We start from the raw sequence: 21605 nt of genomic DNA on the forward strand, positions 1-21605 counted from the left end.
AGTAGGAGTGAGGTCGGAGATGGTATTAAACAGGAAATTAGAAATGTGTGCAATAAGGGAACAGCAGTTATAATGGGTGACTTCAATCTACATGTAGATTGGGTGAACCAAATTGGTAAAGGTGCTGAGGAAGAGGATTTCTTGGAATGTATGCGGGATGGTTTTTTGAACCAACATGTCGAGGAACCAACTGGAGAGCAGGCTATTCTGGACTGGGTTTTGAGCAATGAGGAAGGGTTAATTAGCAATCTTGTCGTGAGAGGCCCCTTGGGTAAGAGTGACCATAATATGGTGAAATTCTTCATTAAGATGGAGAGTGACATAGTTAATTCAGAAACAAAGGTTCTGAACTTAAAGAGGGGTAACTTTGAAGGTATGAGACGTGAATTAGCTAAGATAGACTGGCAAATGACACTTAAAGGATTGACGGTGGATATGCAATGGCAAGCATTTAAAGGTTGCATGGATGAACTACAACAATTGTTCATCCCAGTTTGGCAAAAGAATAAATCAAGGAAGGTAGTGCACCCGTGGCTGACGAGAAATTAGGGATAGTATCAATTCCAAAGAAGAAGCATACAAATTAGCCAGAAAAAGTGGCTCACCTGAGGACTGGGAGAAAATCAGAGTTCAGCAGAGGAGGGCAAAGGGCTTAATTAGGAAGGGGAAAAAAGATTATGAGAGAAAACTGGCAGGGAACATAAAAACTGACTGTAAAAGCTTTTATAGATATGTAAAAAGGAAAAGACTGGTAAAGACAAATGTAGGTCCCCTGCAGACAGAAACAGGTGAATTGATTATGGGGAGCAAGGACATGGCAGACCAATTGAATAATTACTTTGGTTCTGTCTTCACTAAGGAGGACATAAATAATCTTCCAGAAATAGTAGGGGACAGAGGGTCCAGTGAGATGGAGGAACTGAGCGAAATACATGTTAGTAGGGAAGTGGTGTTAGGTAAATTGAAGGGATTGAAGGCAGATAAATCCCCAGGCCAGATGGTCTGCATCCTAGAGTGCTTGGGGAGGTAGCCTGGGAGGTGGTGGATGCAGTGGTGATAATTTTTCAAAACTCATTAGATTCTGGACTAGTTCCTGAGGATTGGAGGGTGGCTAATGTAACTCCACTTTTTAAAAAAGGAGGGAGAGAGAAACCGGGAAATTATAGACCGGGTAGCCTAACGTCGGTGGTGGGGAAACTGCTGGAGTCAGTTATCAAGGATGTATAACAACACATTTGGAAAGCGGTGAAATGATCGGACAAAGTCAGCATGGATTTGTGAAAGGAAAATTATGTCTGACGAATCTCATAGAATTTTTTGAGGATGTAACTAGTAGAGTAGATAGGGGAGAACCAGTGGATGTGGTATATTTGGATTTTCAAAAGGCTTTTGACAAGTTCCCACACAGGAGATTAGTGTGCAAATTTAAAGCACACGGTATTGGGGGTAAGGTATTGGTGTGGGTGGAGAATTGGTTAGCAGACAGGAAGCAAAGAGTGGGAATAAACGGGACCTTTTCAGAATGGCAGGCGGTGACTAGTGGGGTACCGCAAGGCTCAGTGCTGGGACCCCAGTTGTTTACAATATATATTAATGACTTAGATGAGGGAATTAAATGCAGCATCTCCAAGTTTGCGGATGACACGAAGCTGGGTGGCAGTGTTAGCTGTGAGGAGGATGCTAAGAGGATGCAGGGTGACTTGGATAGGTTAGGTGAGTGGGCAAATTCATGACAGATGTAATTTAATGTGGATAAATGTGAAGTTATCCACTTTGGTGGCAAAAATAGGAAAACAGATTATTATCTGAATGGTGGCCGATTAGGAAAAGGGGAGGTGCAACGAGACCTGGGTGTCATTATACACCAGTCATTGAAAGTGGGCATGCAGTTACAGCAGGCGGTGAAAAAGGCGAATGGTATGCTGGCATTTATAGCAAGAGGATTCGAGTACAGGAGCAGGGAGGTACTACTGCAGTTGTACAAGGCCTTGGTGAGACCACACCTGGAGTATTGTGTGCAGTTTTGGTCCCCTAATCTGAGGAAAGACATCCTTGCCATTGAGGGAGTACAAAGAAGGTTCACCAGATTGATTCCTGGGATGGCAGGACTTTCATATGAAGAAAGACTGGATGAACTGGGCTTGTACTCGTTGGAATTTAGAAGATTGAGGGGGGACCTGATTGAAACGTATAAGATCCTAAAGGGATTGGACAGGCTAGATTCAGGAAGATTGTTCCCGATGTTGGGGAAGTCCAGAACGAGGGGCCACAGTTTGAGGATAGAGGGGGAAGCCTTTTAGGACCGAGATTAGGAAAAACTTCTTCACACAGAGAGTGGTGAATCTGTGGAATTCTCTGCCACAGGAAACAGTTGAGGCCAGTTCATTGGCTATATTTAAGAGGGAGTTAGATATGGCCCTTGTGGCTACGGGGGTCAGGGGGTATGGAGGGAAGTCTGGGGCGGGGTTCTGAGTTGGAGGATCAGCCATGATCATAATAAACGGCGGTGCAGGCTCGAAGGGCCGAATGGCCTACTCCTGCACCTATTTTCTATGTTTCTATGTTTCTATCACAAGTCCTGGTTATGCAACCACTGATGCCATACGGACAATCTCTGAAGAGAACTGATAGTGGCTTGGGCCACCTGTCTTGTAAAGACACTGCCCAGTAGAAGGCAATGGCAAACCACTTCTGTAGAAAAATTTGCCAAGAACAATCAGGGTTTCAAGACCATGATCACTCACATCATAGGGCACAGCCAGGGCCGGATTTAGTGGGGCCAGGGCCCCTGGACTGGAGGCCCTGATGGGCCCCTGCCGATACTGTAAAATGATGCTGTTCAAGCAAAAAAAGGCAAGAACAAGAGCAAAGGTCGTACTGGTCTAAATATCAAAGCTGTGGACCAAGACGTTGGTTTAGTACAGTACATAGACTATAAACTTACAGGCCTTAAGAGGGAGGACAGAAAGTAATGCAGATTCTGAGTTTGAAGGATAGCATCTAAAGCACTCAAAAATTGACCTAGGCTTAGTTGGCTTAGTAAAGTTATGAGGGAGATGAAGTATGATGTACCCAGTCTTAAATTTTCATTTAGCTATTGCTACACATACCATAGGCCTTATTTCTCAAACTATGCCAAAGCATTTTTATCTAGGTATTTTTCTCAACTGTGTGTTCTGAGAAAGTAAAATGGAAATGAGAGACAAAAAGGCCAAGAGAGATGGCACTATGGCAAACTAGGAAACTTGACAATACTCCAACAGTCTTTTTGAAAAATGAGATCTAGCACATACTAACCTATTGCTGTACTGTGTGGCTTGCAGAGTAAAGACCACTTATTACTTACTAAGTTTGTAAACAGTCAACTATTAGCCTATTGCCACAAAAACAGGGACAGCACTGACACACAAGCCTAGATATTTACAAAGTCAGATGCTTGTTTTTCAAAATTAAAGCCTAGTTCTTCTGGATTTCTTTGGAGTAAATCTTTGATCAGATCACTAAAATCCAGTTTCTGAACAAGATCACTTCCAAGTGACATTAGAGTAAGATGACTCAGCCTGTCCTGTCCCATTGTGGATCTGAGCCTATGTAGTTGCCGTTATCAGGCCTGCCAAATATGTCACTGGAGCCTTGGATAGCCAGTCCCCTCTCGACCAAAAACTTCACAACCACCAACACTCTTCTCAATACGTCGGTCCAGTAGACACATTCTGACTCAAACTGTTTTTGCAGTTCTGCATCTATTCATCGGCAGTCAGACACTAGTGTAACGTAGGTCAGTATCGTTTTCCTGGGTGTTCGCTATTTTCATGCTCTCCTATGCGCTTAGTGGCCTGTTTCCAGTCGCTAAAGCCAGTTTCGAAGATGAACTGACAGTTACCATCACTGAAGATGCAGCATGCAAAACAGAACACATAGCCGGTGGAAGGGGAATATAAGAGCCAATGCCTTGATATGTACTCACCATTTACGAGCTTGCATTTGAAGTGAAATTTGGAGAAAAAAACATCTCTGTCGTTTGTATACTCATTCCAAAGCTTTGATATCCACATCCTTATTCTGGCAGGACTCTGGCCCTTTCTTAGCCCAGTACACTTGGACTGAATCATCTAACATTTCTTTTCCCCAGCGAGCAGGATCAGTGATGTAAGGATCCTCAGTAGTGGTAATGTTAACATTAATGGTGGCCCGACTTGGTTGTTCGGAGGCCTCTGTGGTCGGGAATCCCAAAGTCATGCTCTCTGCCTCTTCAACGTTAGCTGCTGACTGTGGCAAGGACGGTGGTCCTGTGCTAATGCTGGTGCTAGTGCTAGCTGTTGAACAAGTCTCCATTTGTCCCACTGGTCTCAGACTGACAACAGTGATGGTACTGCTGCATCATCGAGAACAGGTTTAAAAAATTATGTCAATTTCAATGTCTTTTTAAATGCTTCTTTCTCACGGTCCTCTTTTTCTTGCTTCTTTTTTCTTTTTTGTGCTCCACTCTCGTATTTTTTTTGTCTGCCATGATGATAGCTACCTATTTTGGGCCCCTCTGCAGCTCGGGCCTCTGGGCTACAGCCCAGACTAGCCCTGCCTAAAGTCTGGCCCTAGGCACAGCAAATATTGATGATGATGATACTCTGAAAAAGCCAGTTAGTTGCAATAAAATGCAGCTACAAAGTAGGATACGTGCAAAATGGGAGGTAAGAGCACCAATAATCTTGTTGAATGGCAAAGTAAGCACAAGAGGTTGATTGGTCAACTCCTGCTACCCTTGGTGTGATTAACATCCACGGTTGACATAGACCCTGCATGTGACACAAACAAAGACACATTCAGCATTGTCAACCCTACAAACGTATCCAAATCACCACGTGCCTTTTGTATCTTTGTGAAATCCCTTGGCCTCAGAACTTAACAAACTTACTGCTGATTACCACTGATTCTTTGCCTTGGCTGATGAATCAGTACTTCTTTGTTAAAAATCGCAGAAGAACAAAACAGATGCCCACAAGGAACAGAATGCGCCCTGGGTAGAGATCTTAATGCCTTTCATATTGATAGCACTACCACTGACCAAACAGACCAAATACCAAAGCATAAGCTCAAGAGATTCTGCAGATGCTGGAAATCCAGAGCAAAATGCACAAAATGCTGGAGGAACTCAGCAGATCAGGCTGCATCTAAGGACAGGTATAAAGAGCCAATGTTTCAAACCGATTGTTGATGAAGGGTCCTGGCCTGAAACATCAGCTCTTTATTTCTGTCTATAGATGCTGCCTGGCCTGCTGAGTTCCTCCAGCATTTTATGTGTGTTACTCCAAATACCAAAGGATGTAGCTGCTTTATTAGATCCATAGCTGGCAGCAGCCGAACTAACACAAGGGAAAAGTGTTCTTGATTTTCCTTAGCTGTACTGGTAGGATTAGTTATTACAGAGTCCTTGTGGAGATTAATGCTTAACATTTTGAGGTGCCCCTCCATTACTTGTTGTGGCATTATCACAGTGCCCAATGTGGGAGACCCAATTCAGCTCAAGTAATGTAGTCATATCAGCAGCAGAATTATACCTCATAAAAATCAAGAACTCATTCTGCAATGAAGGGGGGTGGAGGATGTCAGTGGCAACATGAGGTCTATTTAATAATGAACTGCCTGACATGTGAGCTACAGCGCAGGATTATAGGTGCTCAAAACTATGGAAGTAACATGTTATAGACCCAAATATGCAATACCCCAATAGATCATGTCAAAACTCTGGAGTGATGCTTCAGCCAGTTAGAAATGTCAATAGACAGTAGAACTACTAACCAGAAGAAGAAGAAGTTCCTCTCCAGTATGACAGAAGTCAGCAAGAAGGGTTGAGTGAATGATCTAGCTCATTTAATCCCAGGGGCAACACCTTCACTGAATCAGTCTTCCACAGATCTGATTTGTTCCAGAATACATAGACCAAAAAGTAATTTGTTTCAAAGAAAATCATCATCATTCTTGCTGCTTAGCTGTGAGATGAACAACAATTAATAACAAAAAACCTTGTCAGCAGCCATCTCTATTGCAAAGCAAGCTCTAATTTAAATACTTTATTTTCTGCAAAGTACCACCAAATCATCACCAGATGCAGTTGTAGGTTAGTATTTTTCCAATAAAATTCCATTAAATGATTGATAATAGGGCCTTGAATAGCTTTACATGGATTTAGTAACATTTTTTTCCCCTTTTCTTTAGATGTTGTGGAGCTACTTGATTTTCCATTTGCATCAACAGGATCAGATTATGGAATAATAAAAAGGCTAAAAAAGTTTAATAACCCAGAAATGGAACTGACTGGTAAACAACTTATCAACAATCCAAGGTATGACCAACAACTCCAAATATTCCAATTTACATGGGCATGCAAATTGACATTGTTGGGAAGAGTTTATAACTGATACCTCAGATATCATGACTATCTACAGAAGAGTTAAATTATTCTAATTCACCCTTTCTAATTTACATTTTGGCAAGGCAGAAAGAGGAGACAACAATGAATGTCTTTAAATAAAAAGGTCACATGCCAAACATGTGAAAATATGCATAGTATTTTGCTTGTGGTGTTATTTTGTAGATTAGTCTATTGTTTACTGTTATTTATAGCATTTACATGTTATATAATCAGATTTTTTTTCAAAAATGCCTGATAGGTTTACTGTATCAATATGGATTTATGTACTCCACCCTTGCAAACAGCATCTCTGTGGCATCTTTCATCAGATCAATGAAAAGCAGAAGTATGGCACCCCACTGCTGTTCCTTACAACTAATGGTAAGCTTCTGAGAGATTTTGAAGTTGCCAAATGTAATTAACCATATACTTCGAGACAAGATATGAGGATCTAAGCTTTCTCATCACTGAGCAGATGATCTTGTCAATGGAGAAAAAGGGGATTTGGAGTTCGAGCTCACAGACCTGTCACAAGGTTCATGGTCTACAGAACAGCGGTGGCCTCTGCTCTTGTATGTGCTTCTAAGATGTGGACTGCCTACTTGTAGGCATCTCAAAGCACAAGGAAAATACCATCAATGACGTCTTCACAAATCACTCATACTTCACTGGTTAGACCTATGAACCACCAGCAGTGTTCTTCCTCTGGTCAACATACGCAATATTACCTCACATAGTTAACATTCCCAGTGTGTGCCTCCTGAAACAGACACTCTGATCTGAGCTCTGCTATAGGAAGAGGTTGCCATTTGGACACGGGAGATATTATAAGTAGGTGCTCAAACCAATTTTGATGGCCCCCACCAACTTATGGTGATCTCTGGTTTCATTCAAAGTGGGGATGGAGCATTTGGACTGGTACTGAGAGCCTTGAGGTCATGCATCACGATTGCAGAGGTCTTATGGAAGTGGCAGAAGGAGTGCACCTTCTCATCAAATACCACTGCCCATTGTGCCAGTCTCCGTCTTGTCCAAATTAAGGACGAGACTAGAGCTCCAACATTGGACTCATTAGCCATTTCAGAACCCCACTAAACTGACGTGGAATGAAGTCACACCTGATCCTAAGGGATTGTCCCAAGAACAAGCTATCATGCTATTTTGTTTGAATAGACAGAAATGGGAAAAATAAAATATGTTTTGGAAAAGGTTACAGAGGTGGTGGTCAGTTTTATAAAGAATAGAGAAATTGGATATCTTTTTCTTAACTTAAATAAATATTTTTTTTACTACTAACGAAACAGAAAGCCAAATAGGCAGGGAGTTGGATGGCAGTGAGGCACTTGTGGGCAGTGTGGAAAAATAAAATCAATGATGGAGTCATTTGAGGGGACATATGGGTTGCTAATAGTTTTTTTCTGTAATGAATTGTGGTGGTGGCAACAGGCCTCAAACATGGAAAGGCAAACCATGAAGAAAGTGAAAGAGTGATGATTTTGTTGAGTACAATGAAGATGGATAATGAATTCGGGTTGAGGGTATGGAGTGCTCAATTGAACTGGAAGAAATCATGGGAGCGGGTGAAGGAAGGAAATTAATGTAATCTAGAGGGAGAAAACCTAACAGGAAATGAAAAGAGATATTATGGACTAATACACCACAGGAGGAACTCTTTCAGTTTATCATGAATATCCTGCTATTAAAAGACCAGTTCAGTTGTTCCCCCATCCTTGCACTTTCTCCAAAACCTTCCGAATCTTACCCTTCAAACCTTACTCTTCATGTATTTATTAAATTCAACTTTGAAAAATATTGGTGAATTTCTCCCTACTAAGCTTTGAGGCGTTCGATTTCAAGATCATCATGTCATTGTACAATCTTCATTGCTGTTTCTAGATTTTTTGGTTACCACAATCTGTTTTACCTCATTTCCAAACTTCTGCAATAGCTGAAACCTTTTGTTCCCTCAAATGATCCCATCATCTATGTCTCCTTCCTATGTTTCCCACAAGTACGACCCAACTCTGCCTCCTAACTCCCTTCCCATGTTGCTCAGTGTTCATCTCTTAAGGTTTGTCACAATAAGCAGGGATTAAACAGAAAATACCGGAAACAGATTTAACCTTTTGAGTCAAATACTTTACAAACAAGAGAAAATCTACAGATGGTGGAAATCCAAGTAACACACACAAAATTCTGGAGGAACTCAGCAGGCCAGACAGCATCCATGGAAAAGAGTCCAGTCAATGTTTCAGGCCAAAATATTTTCCTTCATCAGGATAATTTCACTCAGTGAATAGACTCCTGATCTAAGTAAATTAGGTGATGTCATAAGACCAGAGAAGGTCACTACATCACAATCTACATAGTTTTTATGCTCCACCTAAACATGTAGGCTGTAGAAGGACTTAGACAGATTAGGAGAATAGGCAAGACAGTGGCAAATGAAATACAATGTTGGAAGATGCATGATCATGCACTTTGGTAGTAGAAAAAATATGCAGACTATTTTCTAAATGGGGATAAAATGCAAAAAAATTTGAGCTGTAAAAGGACTTGGGAGTCCTTGTGCAGAACATGCTGAAGGTTAACTTGCAGATAGAGTCGGTGGTGAGGAAGGCAAATGCAATGTTGGCATTCATTTCAAGAGGTCTAGAATATAAGAGCAGGGAGGTGATGCTGAGGCTTTATAAAGTACTGGTGAAGCCTCATCTTGAGTATTGTGAACAGTTTTGGTTTCCTCATCTAGGAAAAGATGTGCTGGCATTAAAAAGGATTCGGAGGAGGTTCACATGGATGATTCTGGGAATGAAAGGGTCATCATACGAGGAATGTTTGATAGCTCTGGGTCTGTATTCACTGGAATTTAGAAGGATGAAGGGGGATCTCATTGAAACCTTTTGAACATTGAAAGGCCCAGACAGAGTAGATGTGGAAAGGATGTTTCCCATGGTAGGAGAGTCTAGGACAAGCGGGCACAGCCTCAGGATAGAGGGGTGTCCATTTAAAACAGAGATGCGGAGAAATTTCTTTAGCCAGAGGGTGGTGAACTTGTGGAATGTGTTACCACAAGCAGCTGTGGAAGCTGGTCGTTGGGTGTATTTAAGGCAGAGCTTGATAGGTTCTTGATTGGACATGCCATCAAAGGTTACAGGAAGAAGGCCAGGGAGTGGGGCTGAGGAGGAGAAAAAAGGATCAGCCATGATTGAATGGTGGAGCAGACTCGATGGACCAAATGGCCTAATTCTGCTCCCATATCCATGGTCTTATGGTCTTAATTGTTAATAACTGTGCTTTTATAATTTTCTTTAGGTAATATTCACTTTCAGGTGATACTGTCCTCCGGAAACTACATTGCAGGACTGTCAAATTTCAGATTAGCTTTGAGGCGATGGTGTCGATTGGATTTCACCATGCAAGGCAAACATGTAATTAATGTTTTTTTAATTAAATGATTCCTGCTGTTCTTTAAACATAGTTTTTATCCTTTAGATGAAAAATATCTTTCCTACTGTTTCAACTACAGCAAATAACATTTCATCTGAATAAAATAGCTGATAATGCTATTGTAATCAATTATCAACTTAGCAACCCATAACTTTGTAATTGGACTTTTGCTTGTTCAACATATTTTGTAGATGACTTTGACAGTCAGCTATGGAGCAAAACTACAAGCCAAAGAAGAGGCATTTTATACGTAAGTTAATTTAAATATGTCACTAAAACATATTTATTGTAATATTTAATTTTGCTGAACCTTTGATTTCCGAATCAAAGTCAAAACTGGAGTCAAAGTAAAATTCATGATCAAAGTACTTGTACTACCTTGAGATTCATTTTGAGAATTATTATCTTATGGTATTGATATATCATAAGAGGTGGTTCATTTTGGTAGGTTAAAGATGATGGCAGAATATAGCATTAATGGTAAGACACTTGGCAGTGTGGAGGATCAGAAGGATCTTGGGGTCTGAGTCCATAGGACACTCAAAGCTGCTATGCAGGTTGATTCTGTGGTTAAGAAGGCATATGGTGCATTGGCCTTCATCAATCGTGGGATTGAGTTTAAGAGCCGAGAGGTAATATTGCAGCTATTTAGGACCCTGGTCAGATCACACTTGGAGTACTGTGCTCAATTCTGGTTGCCTCACTACAGGAAGGATGTGGAAACCATAGAGAGGGTACAGAAAAGATTTACAAGAATGTAGCCTGGATTGGGGAGCATGCTTTATGAGAATAGGTTGAGTGAACTCGGCCTTTTCTCCTTGGAGGATGAGAGGAGACCTGATAGAGGTGTACAAGATAATGAGAGGCATTGATCATGTGGCTAATCAGAGGCTTTTCCCCAGGGCTGAAATGGCTAGCACAAGAGGGCATAGTTTTAAGGTTCTTGAAGTAAGTACAAAGGAGATGTCAGGGGTAAGTTTTTTACACAGAGATTGGTGAATGTGTCGAATGGGCCGGCAGCGGCGGTGGTGGAAGCAGAAACGATAGGGTCATTTAAGAGACTCCTGGACAGGTACATGGAGCTTAGAAAAATAGAGGGCTATGGGTAAAGCCTCGGTAGTTCTAAGGTAGGGGCATGTTTGGCACAGCTTTGTGGGCCAAAGGGCCTGTATTGTGCTGTAGGTTCTCTATGTTTCTATGTTTCTGTATGATAACATAAACAATGCAAAGATGTGTGTCAACATGTTGTGTACCTGGAACCTATATATTATCAGTTCTTTGGTAATGACTTCATTTTGAATCAGAACTTTGAGAGTTTCCATACAGACGCATAATTTGCTGTTTACATTGCTGCAGTCCTTCTACATTATTATAGAACCATAGAAACCATAGAAAAACTACAGCACAGAAACAGGCCTTTCTGCCTAGTCCCACTGATCTGCACATGGACCATATCCCTCCATACACCTCCCATCCATGTATCTGTCCAATTTATTCTTAAATGTTAAAAAGAACCCGCATTTACCACCTCGTCTGGCAGCTTATTCCATACTCCCACCACTCCCTGTGTGAAGAAGCCCCCCCAATGTTCCCTTTAAACTTCCCCCCCCCACCCTTAACCCATGTCCTCTGGTTTTTTCCTCCCCTTGCCTCAGTGGAAAAAGCCTGCTTGCATTCACTCTATCTATACCCATCATAATTTTATATACCTTTATCAAATCCCCCCTCGTTCTTCTACACTCCAGGGAATAAAGTCCTAACCTATTCAACCTTTCTCTGTAACTGAGTTTCTCAAGTCCCGGCAACATCCTTGTAAACCTTCTCTGCACTCTTTCAACCTTATTAATATCCTTCCTGTAATTTGGTGACCAAAACTGAACACAATACTCCAGATTCGGCCTCACCAATGCCTTATACAACCTCATCATAACATTCCAGCTCTTATACTCAATACTTTGATTAATAAAGGCCAATGTACCAAAAGCTCTCTTTACGACCCTATCTACCTGTGACGTCACTTTTAAGGAATTTTGTATCTGTATTCCCAGATCCCTCTGTTCTACTGCACTCCTCAGTGCCTTACCATTTACCCTGTATGTTCTACCTTGGTTTGTCCTTCCAAAGTGCAATACCTCACACTACATTAGTACCTCCCCTGACATTACCACAGTAGCGTGTGATAGGGATTCAGTGATATTTGACCCTGTGACAATGAACCTGTCCAAATCAGAATGGTGCAGGATTTGAAGCAAAACCTAGACATGAAACTTCTGCTTACGTCATCTTATTGTTAGAAGCTAGAAGTATTGCAAATGTTGAAATTACATCAAAAAGCTGTTTTCAAGATATTAAGCAGCTTGCTAAAATACATATACATTACACTAACACGAGGAGTTCGGCAGATGCTGGAAATTCAAGCAACACACATCAAAGTTGCTGCTGCGTTCACTATACATTACACTGCCAATATTCATAAGCAATTGCTAATGAAGTTAGGGTTCAAAAGTTCTGAACATGATGAGGCAAGTGTACTATTCTTAGTATAAAGTTGGTAATTGTGGACTTATGGTCCCAGTACTGTCCTTGCCTCATGCTTGCCACCACCTCACATTAATTGTCTAATTAATGATTGATTATTTTAATTAGTTACATAAACCAAATGAGTTCTTTTCTTTAATTTATAAATTCTATGACAAAGGAGAGAAAGCATGATTAGCAATTCATCTCCATTGTAAATACATTTAAATAGTAATTAACTAAGTGTGTTTAGTAGTTTCTACGTATGTAACAGAGTGTCAATTGCAGGAATATTTTAATCCCTTTGTATATGGAATGATGCAAGAGTCATTAGCCTTTAAATGTTATCCTTTCCCAGTTTTCCTGGAGATGTTCATTACAATGTTTCAGCTGGATACTTTATACTTGGAGGCAGCAACAATGTACGGAGTTTTGAGGGATTCCTTGGTCCTGTGAAATTTTACCGGGTCATAAGTCGAAAAGGAAAAGAGGTAAGGACAGTTTCTGTGTACATGCAGAGGCTCACAAGAACTGTGTTCTTTCAATTATCTTCACTGTAAAATAGCTCCTTCACTATCACTTAATTCTGGGATGAATAGTTAGATGTCAGACAGATTTACAACTAAACTCACTGAAGTTATCAAACAATTTCAGTTGCATTGTTCAAATGCTCTGAAACTGGCCTTCATTTTGGTAGTATACCTATCCCAATCCAGCAGTTAATATATCTTTATGTATGGATAAATGCATTGAGATGTAAGCTCCTGAATCTAAAATCCAAATGCAATTAAGTATATCTATATTTCAATGTTTGCACATGTCAATGGCCACTTTATTAGGTACAGTAATGGAATCCAGTGTGATCTTCTGCTGTCCATTCAAGGTTCAATATGTTGTGTATTTGGGGATGCTCTTCTGCCCGCCACTGTTGTAACACATGGTTATTTGAGTTACTGTTGCCTTTCTGAGAGTTTGAGCTAATCTGACCATTCTCCTCTGATCTCTCTCATTAACAAGTCATTTTCGCCCACAGAACTGCTACTCACTGATTTTTTTTGTTTGTTTTTCGAACCATTCTCTGTAAACTCTAGAGACTGTTATGTGTGAAAATTACAGGAATAGTGGACACCTAGATGAAGGGAAACTGGCTCATTGTATTAAGGAGTGGGGAGATTAAACAGATTGAATAAATTTCCTGAAGGCATTAGGATATTGAAACAACTTGGGCCAAAGGTGTTCAGTCAAAGTACTTTACCTGACTGAGGACATGACTAAATTCAGATGGAACACTTTTATAATTTCAACAAAGTCTTAATATTCTTACAAAATGTATCAGGAAGAAATTTTCCCTCTTCTTCGATCCCTCCACCGTTACCACTTAACAAAATAATACTATCTTTTCAAGAAACTATATTTGCATGGAAGCACTTAGACAAAGGAATTTTGCACCATAACATACCTAACAATTTCTGTCTCATAATTGCAGATTTCAAATCCTCTTGTAATTGCTCCCAATCTCGACAAACATATTGATCGGTACTATCAAACATGCAAGCATTTCAGTGCATTCATCATCAACTATTTCAAGTCACTTGGATTACACAAGAAAATTGAGCAGAAGAGTAAGTAAACTAAAATGGATGAAATGTGCAAGCAAGTGAAATAAGACTGCTTTATATGTGCACACAACAGAAGTACTGTAAGTCATTATTGTAGTTATTGAATCTGAGTGCAGAAAAATGATGAGCTAATTAAAAGCTGAGGTGAAAAGGTAATGATTTAATCACTTACATATTGGTTTGCAAAGTATCAATCACTACTGCATATCACACACAGAAAATACATACCAAATTGTGATGGTATTGGGTTTGCTATCCATGAAGGTCCTAACTCAAACAAAGACATTAAGCCCTATGCAATATAGATACCTAGCTACAGGTACCCTCTCTAAGGGAAAGTTGTATAGTAGTCACCTACACCTACACCTACTCTTCTCTTCTCTGCTTATCCTCCACGGGGAGTTTAGCTGTTAATACTCACTATTTCAATGGTGGTTCCCCCTCCCTAACAAAGAGGAGACACTTCCAGCTAGCGAAGCAGCTTAAACGCAGTTCATTTATTTTTACTGGTACACATTTAAATTTAGTCTGTGCTTAATAGGCAGTGCTGTTTGCAAACCCATCCCTTTAACTTCAGACTAATTATTGCATGTAACTTACATTAAGAACTGAAATGGCCCCCCTTTACAACAAGAGGTTGAACAAGGAATATTGGTTGGAAGTTTAACTTACTCAAAAACATCTTTTTCACCTCCATAAGTGTCAGCTGCTGTGTTAGAAAGCTGAGTTTGGCAACCCCCCTCCCCCCCACCCGCACCCCCCAACCCCCGAGCCCTGAAGAGTTAATATCCATCACAAAATGGAATGTTCTTAATCTTCTGATTTGTGGTATTTTTAAGACAATGCCATCCAAATATTTCCCAAGTTAGAAATTTGTAAAGGTAAGGTATTCAAATTTTTCTGAACCAGATGCAAATAGCAAATATTTTCAAAATAATCTTTTCTTGGGAGTGCTGCTTTAGTGTTGGTGCTTTTGTTCCTGTCAAAAGAGAAATAGGCATCAATGATTCTAAGAATTCCCCAACTGGACCTGGTAAATGAAAAACTTCCATTTTCTTGACTTGGGAAAACAAACCTGCCAGAAAAATGGAAAGCTTATGCTGCAGGTGTACCACAATTATGGTCCACAAATTAAACTGAACATTTTTTGTTTGCATTATAACATAAAATCTGGTTTAATGATTTTAAGTAGGGAGTTAATTAAGCACAGTAGTGTAGAGAGACCAGGAACTACAGATGCTGGAACAACTCAGCTGATGAATGTCTTGACCTGAAACATTGACTGTCACAGTTCAGATGAAGGGACTCAAGCCAAAATGCTGATGATCCCAATCCAGATGAATGGTCACAACCTGATATGTTCAACTGTTCATTTCCTTCCACTGATGCTGAGTTCCTCCAGCAGCTCACTTTAGCATATGGTGATGCTTCCCTGCAGCTCCACTGACCTGAGTTTGACCCTGACCACAGGCGCTGTCTGTGTGGAATTTTCATGTTCTGCCTTTTGCTGTGCATGTTTCCCCTTGGTCTCTGGTTTTCTCAAGCGGAGGAATGAGTGTCAGCACATCACTCTATTGTAAAGTGATATAATGCATAATTATCTGAGGTAAAAAATTAATTTAGCAACTAAACAATGAACACTATATTAAGTTGATGTTGCATTTTGGATTTCCATAGATATCTCCAATGGTATCCAAAATTGTCCTGTTTAAGGGAATCCATAGCTTATGCAGTCTTGTCAAACGGATTTGAAAATATTTGGCCTGGATTTTCTGTCAGCAACAAAACAACTGAATTTACTACTGACCAGAAGGAAAAGGTCCCACAAAGATATGCTGAATTTGTGGGATGTGTGTTCTGTCTTCTGACTTTAGTAGTTTTCTGACATAATTTCAAAGGGAACCCTAGAGTCTAATAAGTATAATGTCATTAAACTAGCTGAGCAATGCATGCATTAAATAATTGTCACTTGCAGCAAATCAGCAACAAAAAGTACAATTTTTGTATTACTTTATCCTCAAGCCAGAAGACACACTCTCCACATTTTAGGAACAGCTTCTTCCACTCCGACATCAGATTTCTGGACGTACAATAAACCCATGTACATTATTTTTGCTCTCTTTCTGCACTACTTGAAAATTTTTAAAATATATACAATATTTCTTCATGTAAGTTATATTATATTTTATGCATTGCACTATACTGCTGCCACAAAACAAGAAGTTTTACAACATTTGGTATTTCAGTGATAATAGGCATGGTTCTGATTCTGATATTAAAAAGATTGAGCTCTAAAAGATTAAGGTGAAAACTAAAAACTTTCTAAGAATTTTAAATTTTAAAAATTATTATTTTTTGAAATGCATACTTAAGGAAATTACAGAGCATATGTATAAAATTATAGTTTTTTAGGAGCTAAGATTTTGCGAAACAATAGTTATAGTTTAGGGGAAGACATTTGATAAAATGCTGCATTATAGGCTTATCATTAAGATGTAAGCTTCATGTTGAAGTTTAAGATTTAAAACTGACGAATAAGGTGGTGTGATTTGACCCTGAACTTGGCTGCTGTCTTTCAGGAGTTTGCATGTTCATTCCAGGACTATGCATCTTTCCTCCAGGTACTCTGTTTCCTCTCACGTCCCAAAGATATGCTGGTTACCCCTATCATAGGTGAATACTGGGAGAATCAGAGTGGAGTTGATGGTCCTTTGAGATGGAATAGATCACTGGGAAAAGGAGGGAGGAATGGGACTGAGAGGATTGCTCTGATTAGGTAACTGGTCCCTTTGTATATTGTGAGAAATAAAATGAGTAGCATGGGTGGAAAACCAGCTATACAACAGAGAATAGCGAGGAGACGTGTTCCTCAGACTGGAGGGGTGAGTAGAGTAGTCTATCCCAGGGACTGGTATAGGCACCCTTAGTTTTAAGAATATGCATTAACTACTTGGACTTGGTTTGGACATGAGTGTGCAAGACACAATTTTAAATTTTCAGGGAGTATGTAATTTGTACATTAATGCACTGGGAAGAGGTTAATAACATATCCAAGGGGATATAGAGAGGCTGGTCAAGTGGGCAAATGCCTGGCAAATTAAATTTATCCCAGAAAAACATAAAATGTTACATTCCTGAAAGAAGAACTGAAGAAAGTAATTTAAGCTGGAGGACAAACTTGTAAATTGGGTTTAAGGACAGAGATATCTTTATGTTTATATACACAAAGCATTGAAAGTGACAGGGCAGATTGAAAAAGTAGTTAAAGATCATGCAGGATCCTTGGTTTTATAAACATAGAGGAGTACAGTGTCAGAACTTGGAAGTGACAATGAACCTCTATCAAATGCTGGTTCACCCACTTCTGGAGTACACTGTCCGATTCTGGGTGCCGTATTTGGAAAAGACGTGAAGACTCTGGAGAGGGTGCAGAGAAAATTTACTTAAATGATTCTAGGGATGAGGGAATTTAGTCACGGGGGTAGCATTGAGAAGCTAGAAGAGAAAATGTTAAAAGGGGATCTTATGAAGTAATTCAATCCATGATGTATTTAGATTGAGAGAAACTATCGTCTTTGGTAGAAGAACTGGGGAGAAAAGTTTGACTGGAAAAACAAATCACTGAGCTCTGAGGAAGGGGTGGGATCTTGTTAAACCATACACATATGGAAGGAGGATGAAGGAGGATGATGTAGAGGGATACAGGTTAGAAGTAGGCCCTTCAACCCTATGTCCTATTGACCATCAAGCAATCAAGCAAAACACAGCAGTCTGTTAACCTATCAACTCTCATGTCTTTAGGAGGTGAGAGGAAACTGGAGCAGCTGGAGAAGACCAATGTGGTCATAGAAGAACATGCTCCACTCAAAAAGCTCCTGAAGTCAGGATTGAACCCAGGTTGCCAGTGTTATATGTCAGCAATTCTACCACTAATCTTGAAGGTTCTGTCAATTTAATGGACTAACATTATCAAACAGTATTAGTTTCCATTTTTAAATTTGACTGTCAAGCTTTGGGTGACTAATTGTTGGTTGCATTGATATGCTAACAGAGGAGAGTTTTAATAGATGTTTGATAAATTCCTTGGGGGACATAACACTTCCAGCTTTTTTGTTTAGTTCTGCTTTGTTTTGTATACTTCGATCCTGCCTCCAATATGGTAAAATCAGAGTTTTCTAACACATACAGTTATGTTCACAATTTGTGAAGGCTGTGAAAGTGCTCACACAAGGCAAAGTGAAAGCAATTGTGCTTTGAAAGATCAGGCAGCATTCACACTGCCTCGGTCAAAGGATGCATAACCTTGTGCTACTGCCTGTAAAGAATGTACACCGGTCATGCTGATAAGTTCACAGAGCTCACTTGGCTCAGTTTGGGGACAGAAATTAAACTAGAGGATACAGTTTTAAAAGGAGCTGATTTCAGATGATGCATGGAGCTGACACAGATGAGGTTGCTGAACTCAGCAGATCGCTCACTAAGTGTTCTACACTTACCAACTAGGCATGTGTGCTCTGTACACTCAGCAGCATGAGCACTGTGCCTTCTCTGCACTCACTATTATGAGCACTGCCTGTTCTCTACACAGTAGTGTGATTATGTGTTGTCTACATTGTAGTGTGAACACTGTGTACTGTATACACTTGGTAGTATGAACAGTGTATATTGTATGCACTTGGCAATGTGAAAGCTCTGAGTGCCCTACATTCACAGTACATACTGGGAAGTGTGAGCTCTGAATGTGTTATACATTTTTAGTGTCTATATATTGTGTTCTCTGCACTTAATAGTGTGATACCCTTCAATTCTCTATAAACTCACTGTGCATTCTTTATACTCAGTAAATGTGAGCAGCATATGTTGCAATCAGTCAAGGAGTCTGGGGTGGCCCCAGGAATACCCACAAGGATATAGATATCTTCCTGGTTGAAAATTATTAGCTGGTTCCCAGCAATAGATATCCTCTTGGTTAAAACTTATTAGCTACTGTAGCTCCCATCAAAAGATTCTTTCAGCTGGGACCCAGACAAACAGCTCTCCTAACTTTCACCAAAGCTGATATGATGTTAACTTCAGAACAGAAGTTCTTGAACATGGGAATACTGTAGTCTAAGACTATGGCTTTTCTGAACAGGAGAGGATCTTTCCAAATAGAGGCCTGGCAGTGAGATACGGAAGTCAAGGGTGATGGATCAATACACTGCTGCTGGTTATTTGTCCAGTCTGGTCTATAAGAATTACATTTGTTTGGATCGTGTGCCGGCTTAGTTTAATAACTATATTATGCACTTTCATGATAATGAAACAAACTGCTTGTAAAAGATTCCCTAATCTACTTATATTTGCAACCAATTTTAAAAATGTAACAGTGTCATTACATAGGACTGGTTACACTGTTTATGCACAGAGGATCCGAAGACAATATCACAGCATTTGAGATTTGTATGTTGAGTAAAACATACAATTTTCCAATAATAGTATAATATTTGATAGAATTTCTAAGTCAGACATTTATCAGAAACAGCCATAATGTAAATTAGAGTATATTCTTTGCACCTTAGCAGTAATGGTCAATAATTATAATCCTTTTTCTTTAAAGGAAGCAACAGTAATTACTATTTATGGTTACTGAATCAATATGGGCCAATAAATAATGATGACAATAAGTGCCCAGTGTTGCCTTGGGGAAAAAGAACGAAGAAACACTATGAGACATTATTTGATCTACTTCAAACAATGGGTTCAGAGTCATTTCAAGGTAACCTCAAATACTTTGAATAGCACAAAATATAAAATGTATCCAATCATTTTAATTGGTGTTGCTGCTTTTGTTTTACTTTATGTTCTGTTCTCCTCCTTCTCCACACTCCCCACTCCTACCCCTACACCTATCTGCTTCAGCTTTGATTCATGTGCACGGGAGTTGCCAGGAGTTGGGTCACTGTTGTTCTATAGCTCACAAGTGTGATATGACGTTTGTGGACCGAGACAACTTCTGCCTTCCTCGTGTGGAAAAATACAGTGACCACATAACATCTTGTCTTTATGAGACAACATCTGGAATACATCATGAGAACTTGGTGGCATTGAAGTTGTACTCTACCTCAATATGACACCTGTATGAATTAGAGGCAGGTGTAGGTCGCTGCTTCTCAAGCCTTCCCCGCCATTTATAATAACTTCATGGCTGATCTGATTGCAATCTCAACTGTACAAATGTTATCAGCAGCAACATTTCTCCTCCACCCCCAGCTTATCAAATACTTATCCACGTCTGCTTTAAATATATTCAGCGACTCGACTTCCACTGAGTATGTTGATGCTATCTGCGGTGATGTTGAATGATTACCCTCCCTCTCTTATATTCTCTGAAAGTATGTCTGTGCCTTAGCCTTAAACTACAAATAGAAGTGGACGACTTGATGGCATGCAGTTATGTTACAAACTCTGGGCAGAAGGATGCCACGTTCTCGTGTTCTTTTTGCTGATAGGTCACATTCATCAGCTGAGTGTTATCAAAGAGATGATGGATTTGGGATCATCAATTAACTACAAAATGAATCACTGGCAGATTTCAGTGGAAATTCTCTTTCAAATTAAAGTAGAATGTTACAATTCAGAGATTATTTAAAAGGAAGAGCTGAAGCTTCGTAAAGCATTGGTCAGACCACACTTGGAACGTGTTAAGCAGTTTTGGGCTTCTTTCTAAGAAAGGGTTCGGAGGAGGTTCATGAGAATTATCCTGGGATTGAAAGGGTTAATGTACAGTATGAGGAGCGTTTGATGGATCTGGATCTGTACTCATGGGAGTTTGGAAGAATGAAGGGGTCTAGGTAGGACCAGAGGGCACAGCCTCAAAATAGAAGGACGTCTCTTTGGAACAGAGATGAGGAGGACTTTCTTTAGCCAGAGAATGGTGAATCTGTGGATTTCATTGTCACAATCAGCTGTGGAAGCCACGTTATTGGTTTTATTTAAAGAGAGCTTGATAAGTTCTTTGATTAGTAAGGTAGAAGAATGGGGTTGAGGGGGGATAATAAATCAGCCATGATAGATTATAGGAGCAGAATCAATGGACTTATGGCCTAATTGAGCTCTTATGCAACAAGATGTACTCTTGCCCACTGCAGGAGGGGTAATTTCTTGTATACCATCAAATATCACAATATGGCAACTCAGAGACAGGAATATTAAATTGTTCCAGAAAACTTGTTTCCATGCTACAACGGACATTGTAAATGAAATTCCTACATGTACATACCAAAGTTGTACATGTATTTTTCAGTGGCAATGTTAAAATAGCTGAGAGAGGAATTACTGACCAGTACATTAAGCAGATCACTGCTGTACAAAAGACAAATTCTGGGGAATATTGTACATCTGAAAATAAAATAATGCTAGTTGTAGATGACTGGTCAAGCAATGTCTTGGTGAGAGAGAGGATTAACATTTCAGAATGATAATCTATTGGCAGAGCTATAAAATAAGTTATTTAAGGATTTCTGATTAGAATATGGTAAGCAAGGGAACAGATAAGAGGTACATTATTGCAGAAAGTGCATTTCATTATATTTGCTTTTATCTAACAGTTTAACAATTTTTATTGTGTTTTT

General features: G+C 39.8%; 1 protein-coding gene across 5 annotated transcripts in view; it reads left to right on the top strand.

Moving 5' to 3' along the window:
• LOC134344089 (protein sel-1 homolog 3-like) overlaps positions 1 to 21605 on the top strand; it is a 129011-nt gene that overhangs the window by 58167 nt on the left and 49239 nt on the right. For 4 of the 5 annotated variants that reach the window (XM_063043336.1, XM_063043337.1, XM_063043332.1 and 1 more), the window contains 7 exons: positions 6214 to 6340; positions 6669 to 6790; positions 9722 to 9837; positions 10048 to 10106; positions 12732 to 12864; positions 13860 to 13995; positions 19592 to 19750. In XM_063043336.1, coding sequence (XP_062899406.1) covers positions 6214 to 6340; positions 6669 to 6790; positions 9722 to 9837; positions 10048 to 10106; positions 12732 to 12864; positions 13860 to 13995; positions 19592 to 19750 — 852 coding nt within the window. The remainder of the gene's footprint in view (positions 1 to 6213; positions 6341 to 6668; positions 6791 to 9721; positions 9838 to 10047; positions 10107 to 12731; positions 12865 to 13859; positions 13996 to 19591; positions 19751 to 21605) is intronic. The other variant, XM_063043335.1, reaches the window with a different exon arrangement.

This window comes from Mobula hypostoma, chromosome 3 (assembly GCF_963921235.1).
Source record: "Mobula hypostoma chromosome 3, sMobHyp1.1, whole genome shotgun sequence".
Lineage (NCBI taxonomy): Eukaryota > Metazoa > Chordata > Chondrichthyes > Myliobatiformes > Myliobatidae > Mobula > Mobula hypostoma.